Source organism: Scyliorhinus canicula, chromosome 5, assembly GCF_902713615.1.
Source record: "Scyliorhinus canicula chromosome 5, sScyCan1.1, whole genome shotgun sequence".
Lineage (NCBI taxonomy): Eukaryota > Metazoa > Chordata > Chondrichthyes > Carcharhiniformes > Scyliorhinidae > Scyliorhinus > Scyliorhinus canicula.
Window position 1 is genome coordinate 19,231,289 of NC_052150.1, and position 7,164 is coordinate 19,238,452.

Consider the following 7,164-nt stretch of genomic DNA (forward strand, 5'->3'; position numbering starts at 1 on the left):
TTGCCCAATATTTAATCAGGGGAAATATTTGCTCGTCCAATACTGGATGGCGGGTAAGCAACCCGACAACTTGGAAACATCGGAGGCGTGGCGAGAGGCGGTGGAGGGGTCACGTTGGGTGTGGTCAACATACATGTGGAAGCTGACATTGTTTCTGGACCATGGTGCTTGGAGGAGGAGGGTAGAACATTGTTTTTGGACCATGGGGGGGGGGGGGGGGGGGGGGGGAGAGAGAGAGAGAGAGAACATTGTTTTTGGACTGTGGTGCTGGGGGCAAGGGGGAGAACATTGATTTGAGAAACAGGCCAAAATGGAACTCACAGGGAGAGGGTCATGCCAAAGGTAATTCATTCTTCAGAACTGGGAGCGCCCTTTTTCCTATTAACTGGCAATGGGGCCGGGACTTCAGAAATTTTAGGGAAAGGAACTTCAGAAATTTAAGGAAAAGGAACCCTGGAATTCCTGCACAGCCTACATGCTGTGCAAAAAAAAAATTCAGGAAGGCACCATTCAGAGAATGGCTGTGCCTGGATTCAGAGAAAGCCAATGTTAACACTGGGGGAAGTCTGCTTATTCCTTCACAAGCTGCCCCGCAGCAGTTTTGAAGTTTTTGTTTTTGAACTTTCCCGCGTCACAGGAAGCCATGCCTGGACCTGGGGAAGGCGGGACACCAATCATGGGGGGTTTAATTTGCATTTCCTGGAGGTGTTGTTTTGGGAGGTTGTGGACAAAGTCTGCCCCCCCCCCCCCCCCCCCCACACACACTCTCCCCACCCTCAGTACCTGCTGGAAGGTGAGCGGATGGCCCACAGCCCTGGCTTCCCCGGGGACACACACAATGAGGTGGCAGATGAAGCGCTGGTAGGTGTCTGGGTCGCCGGCTCGGAGCAGGGCTGGCGGGGCGGCAGCGCCCGTCTCCGCAATGAACCGCTGGACGGAGCTCACTCTGGGATAGACCGAGGCCAACAGCGCAGCCAGCCTGCTGCTGTCACCCATTGTGGCCCCAGGCAGCAGGCTCTCTCCCTCTCACTGACCCTCACACACCCAGGAAGCTGGAACATCAGCACTGCCCCCCCCCCCCCCCCCATCAATCACATACTCCTGGCCAGCTCCACCGCACAGAATCTCCACCCCCCCCACCCCCCTGCACAGAATCTCCACCCCCCCCCCACCCCCCTGCACAGAATCTCCACACCCCTGCACGGAATCTCCACCCCCCCACCCCCTGCACAGAATCTCCACCCCCCCCCCTGCACAGAATCTCTAACCCCCCCTCGCCACACTGCACAGAGCTCCTCCCCCACACTCTTCCCCTTGCCCCCACCCACTCTTCCCCTTGCCCCACCCACTCTTCCCCTTGCCCCCACCCACTCTTTCCCTTGCCCCCTGCCCCCACCCACTCTTTCCCTTGCCCCACCCACTCTTTCCCTTGCCCCCACCCACTCTTTCCCTTGCCCCCACCCACTCTTTCCCTTGCCCCCACCCACTTATATTCACAGCGATCGGGGATCCTCATTCATGAGCAATGAGCTGCATCAGTACCTGCTCAGTAAGGGCATCGCCTCGAGCAGGACTACCAGCAACAACCCCAGGGGAAACGGGCAGGTATAGAGGGAGAATGCTACGGTCTGGAAGGCCGTCCTTCTGGCCCTACGGTCTAGAAGTCTCCCAGTCGCCCGCTGGCAGGAGGTCCTCCCTGACACGCTCCACTCCATCCGGTCACTGTTGTGTACGGCCACTAACGAGACCCCTCACGACTGTCTCTTTGTTTTTCCCAGGACGTCGATCTCCGGGGTCTCGCTTCCTACCTGGCTCACGACTCATTGCTCGGTGTGATCATTGCTCGGCGCGGCATCGAGGGCCGAAGGGCCTGTTCTGTGCTGTACTGTTCTATGTTCTATGACTCCTGGGTCGGTACTCCTCCGGAAGCACGTGAGGAGCCATAAGGCCGACCCCTTGGTCGAGAGGGTTTACCTCCTCCATGCGAACCCTCAGTACGCATACGTGACACACCGTGACGGGCGGCAGGACACAGTCTCCCTCAGGGACCTGGCCCCCGCAGGTACCTCTGCGCCCACCATCACCTCACCGCTTCCTTCTACCTCCCCATCTACCCCATCAACTCATCCGGGGTCCATTAGCACCACCCCTGTGCGGCCATGCTAATTGCCCTTAGTGTCCTAAAAAATAAGGTTAATGGGGGGGGGGGGGGGGGTTACTGGTATAGGGTGGATACGTTGGCTTGAGTAGGGTGATCATTGCTCGGCACAACACAACATGTTCTGTGCTGTACTGTTCTATGTCTATGAAATGATGATACAAAGATAGGTGGAGGGGCAGGTAGTATTGAGGAGGTGGGGAGGCTGCAGAAAGATTTAGACAGTTTAGGAGAATTGTCCAAGAAGTGGCTGATGAAATTCAACGTGGGCAAGTGCGAGGTCTTGCACTTTGGAAAAAAGAATAGAGGCATGGACTATTTTCTAAACGGTGACAAAATTCATAATGCTAAAGTGCAAAGGGACTTGGGAGTCCTAGTCCAGGATTCTCTAAAGGTAAACTTGCAGGTTGAGTCCGTAATTAAGAAAGCAAATGTAATGTTGTCATTTATCTCAAGAGGCTTGGAATATAAAAGCAGGAATGTACTTCTGAGGCTTTATAAAGCACTAGTTAGGCCCCATTTAGAATACTGTGAGCAATTTTGGGCCCCATACCTCAGGAAGGACATACTGGCACTGGAGCGGGTCCAGCGGAGATTCACACGGATGATCCCAGGAATGGTAGGCCTAACATACGATGAACGTCTGAGGAACGTGGGATTATATTCATTGGAGTTTAGGAGGTTGAGGGGAGATCTAATAGAAACGTACAAGATAATGAATGGCTTGGATAGGATGGACGTAGGGAAGTTGTTTCCATTAGCAGGGGAGACTAGGACGCGGGGGCACAGCCTTAGAATAAAAGGGAGTCACTTTAGAACAGAGATGAGGAGAAATTTCTTCAGCCAGAGAGTGGTAGGTCTGTGGAATTCATTGCCACAAAGAGGGCGGTGGAGGCCGGGACATTGAGTGTCTTTAAGACAGAAATTGATAAATTCTTGATTTCTCGAGGAATTAAGGGCTATGGGGAGAGAGCGGGTAAATGGAGTTGAAATCAACCATGATTGAATGGTGGAGTGGACTCGATGGGCCGAATGGCCTTACTTCCACTCCTATGTCTTATGGTCTTATGGTCACCCTGTCCAGGACCCTGTTGTGAGGACAATGTGCTCCCGGAGTTGAAGGTCTCAACGCCAGTACCTACACTGCGACATTCATAGCGGACAATACACCCTCCTGTGAGACTGAACCTGTGAGTCCACATCACCCCCGCCGGACTTTTTTTTAAACAGGGGGTGAATGTGGTGAGCCACGTATGGCTGTTGTATATATTATTGTATTTACTGACGGCTGTTGTATATATTATTGTATTTACTCATGGCTGTTGGATATATTATTGTATTTACTGACGGCTGTTGGATATATTATTGTATTTACTCACTGTTACTGTTGTGTTGATGTTGTTGTTGGCTCCGCCCCTCTGAGAAGGTATATATCCCATCAATCTGGGACAGCCTCTCAGTGTGGGAGGAGCTACTGGTGGGCGCATTCTAGCTGATTAAAACCACAGTTCTTGCAACTACCGTGTCTTATTACCCTCTCAATCTTCTTCAGAGAATGGCCAGATGTGTCTCCCCTTATATCAGAGTCACATGACCGTGGTCAAGATACCGCATGGTATGTCTGTACCGCCTGCCACCTGCTGGTTGGAGGTCGCACACCTTCCAACTATGATATAGCCCATAGGCATATCACCACAGCTTCCATCCCATGAAAGGATTTTTCTAAAAACGCAAAATACAGAGTACTGGAAGTCCGAAATAAAAAGAAATGCTCAGCTGTCTCAGTCTGTGAAGAGAAACAGGGTTAATGTCTCAGTCACAAAAACAGAAAATGCTGGACAATCTCGGCAGGTCTGACAGTATCTGTGGGGAGAGAACGGAGCTTTGTCAGCTTTGACAGAGTCATCCAGACTTGAAACATTAGCTCCCTTCTCTCTCCACAGCTACTCCAGACCAGCATTTTGTTTTTGTTTCAGATTCCAGCATCCACAGTAATTTGCTTTTCTCTTAATGTCCCGGGTGATGCCTCAGCTGCTGACCATTCTCTGTTTTCATTGCACATTTTAACCATAGAATCCCTACAGTGCAGGAGGCCGCCATTCGGCCCATCGAGTCTGCATCGGCCCTTGGAAAGTGTGCCCTACCTGAGCCCACAACTCCACCCTATCCCCGTAACTCCACCCAACCCTTTTGGACACTAAGGGGCAATTTAGCATGGTCAATCCACCTAACCTGCACATCTTTGGACCGTGGGAGGAAACCGGGGAAAACCCGTGCAGACACGGGAGCAAGTGCAAACTCCACACAGATGGTCACCTGAGGCCGGAACTGAACCCAGGTCCCTGGAGCTGGACGTTTAATTAGATGACTTGCCCCATACTCCAGCCATTGATCAGCCAAAACATCTATCCTTGTGAAGTACTGCCGTCCTATACCAATTAGTAAGCAAAAAGGCACATTGTCCAATTGGATGATGCTTGACAGTCAGCCAGATAGCCTTGTTTTTTCCCAATTTACTTCCCCATTTCCCACAGGGTTGCACACAGCAGGATACTGGAGACTCCAGCCCAATCCTGGAGGGTTGGCGACCCCCATCCCTAATGGATTCCCTAATAACTCTCTACCAACAGCTAGGGTTCATTCCTGGCACTCCTGGTTCTGGGTTCAAACGATAGCTGAAGCACAAATCAAAAATCAAGGCTGACACTCCAGCGCAGTACTGAGGGAGTGCCGCACTGTCAGAGGTGCCAACTTCCAGGTGTGATGCAAATCCACATCTGTCTGCTCGGGTGAATGTCTAAATGATCCCATAGTGCTATATTAAAGATAGGCTGGGTTGGGCTAGGCTGGGCTGGACAGCCCCCCCCCCCCCCCCCCCTCCTGTTCAAGGGCCATTCCTCAGTTAACATCACAAAAACAGATGACCTGGTCATCGCTGTTTGTGGCAGTGCAAATTGACTGCTGTATTCCCTACTACATTACATCAGTGACTGGACTTCAAAAATACCTAAATTGGCTTTGAAGTGCTTTAAAAAATGCTTGTGGAAAACACCAGATAAATGTAAGTCCTTGTTTTCTTTCTGGGTGAAGCGTCTCCTGAATTCACTGAGTTTATTCATGATTATATTTGTGACCTCTAGTCTTGTTTCCCTCACAAGGGGAAACATCTCCAAGTCTCCCCTATCCTAATTTTAACGAGCTATATCTCCCCTCAGCCTTCTCTTTTCTATAGAAAAGAGCCCCAAGAAGTTCAACCTTAAATATCCTCTAAATTCTGGTGTCCTTCTTGGATTTCATCTGTCTGTCCTCTCTATGCCTCTATACCTTTTCTATAACACAGGCAAGAACTGCTTCAAAGTGCAGTTCAACCAAAACTTTGTATAAATTTAACATAAATTCCCTGCTTTTCCATTCTATCCAGAAATAAATTCCGGTGTCAGATCAGCAGCCTGGGGGTATGAACTGCCTGGGGTTAGGATTAATGGTTTAGATTAATGGCCGGTGTCAGTAGCAGATTTTATTTAATCCAAACCATTAATCCTAACACAACGTCACGGAGTGTCAATAACAATATTGTGGGTTTGGGAATGCTATTTCAATAACACTGAACTGTATCAATGCTCACTTTGATTCAGTATAGGACTCTTCTCCCCTCCTGTTCTAAACTGTTATATACTAATTAATGATTGCCAACTTCCTATAGTAAGCACTGTCAAAATAGAGAATACTAGTTACCTAGTAGTTGCAGATGAAAAGACACACCCATTTCTGAACATTCTTCTCTAATTTTTAAAGTACTCTTGATTGGTTTAAAAAAAAGCTGATGGTGTATACATTGATCTGAATGTTACTTCACGGGGGAGTCACAAAGGGCCTTTTTCCACTAAATACTGAGGATTGTCAGTTGATCAGGTTTTACAGTCAGAATAAGGAGTAAGGGAAGGAACATTGCCAAATGTAAGATACAATGAAGGTGTTAATACGAACAGACAAATGTGGAGCAGGATTAGGCCACTTGATCCTTCGGACCTGCTCCTCCATTCAATATGATCAATGCAGCATTTCCACGTCAAAATAACTCAATCCCATAAAAAACATTCAATCAGACTTTGCTGTGGTATTATTCTAAAATAATCTTTAAGCATTTCTGCCAAATAGCAGTAAAAACAGTGGAGAAATACCGTGTTATTCTGGTTATTATATTACAAGACTTTCAAGTATTGAAGATGGTTCAGTAGAGGGCAGCTAATTCATCTCAAAATTTGGACTAAGCCATTTAGGAGCAAACTCAGGAACAACCTTTTCCACACAAAGCATAGTGAAAATCTGGAGAACTCTCTCTTGCCCAAAAGATCGGGAATGCTGCGTTAATTTAAACTTTTGAGCATAACATGGATGGATTTTTTGGCCTGGGGTATCATGAGATATAGGGAAAGGCAGGTAAATGAAATCAAGGTGCAATTCAGCAATGATGATGTATAAATAGGCTGTTCCTTTCTAAACTAATAACCCGAGTTAGAGTTATCAGGGCAGGTGATAGAAACTGGAAACCTTTAGACTGGAGGAGAATCAGGCATTTTATTTGAGTATGCAAAATCATTTGCTGTAGAAATTAGATAAATATCCCAGGAAGGCGAGTTTGAATAATGGATCTCTAATGAGGACCCAAGACGATAAGTATTTGAAGTCATCAGAAATAGATTCTGGTTGCTGATGAATAAGAAGGATAAAGTAGTTCAAGTACAAGTGTGGGGTTGGGGGCGGTGGAATAGTGACATCAGGTAACGGGATGACATTCACATTAACCGCAGTCAGAAGGTGCTTAAATAATCATCTCACTTACAAAGGGTGTTCTGCAATTTAGGAACTTTACGTGGGCTTGCATAGGCCAGTGTGAACAGTCAAAATGACAATTATAGGACTTGATGAGTCTGACGATCGTGGGTATCAGTGTTACTGATACCCTGCACACTTAGGGTTGCTGGCCCTCCAGGATGGATCTCTGG

General features: G+C 48.2%; 1 protein-coding gene and 1 long non-coding RNA gene across 2 annotated transcripts in view; one reads left to right on the plus strand and one right to left on the minus strand.

Moving 5' to 3' along the window:
- The window catches only part of tert (telomerase reverse transcriptase), a 49,619-nt gene extending 48,576 nt beyond the window's left edge, over positions 1–1,043 (minus strand). The window contains exon 1 of the mRNA XM_038796718.1: positions 784–1,043. Coding sequence (XP_038652646.1) covers positions 784–996 — 213 coding nt within the window. The 5' untranslated portion in view covers positions 997–1,043. The remainder of the gene's footprint in view (positions 1–783) is intronic.
- Positions 787–3,675, plus strand: LOC119965833. Its single transcript, XR_005460616.1, has 2 exons — positions 787–861; positions 3,243–3,675. It is a non-coding gene; the product is annotated as an uncharacterized LOC119965833 (long non-coding RNA).
- The last annotated feature ends 3,489 nt before the right edge of the window (positions 3,676–7,164 follow it).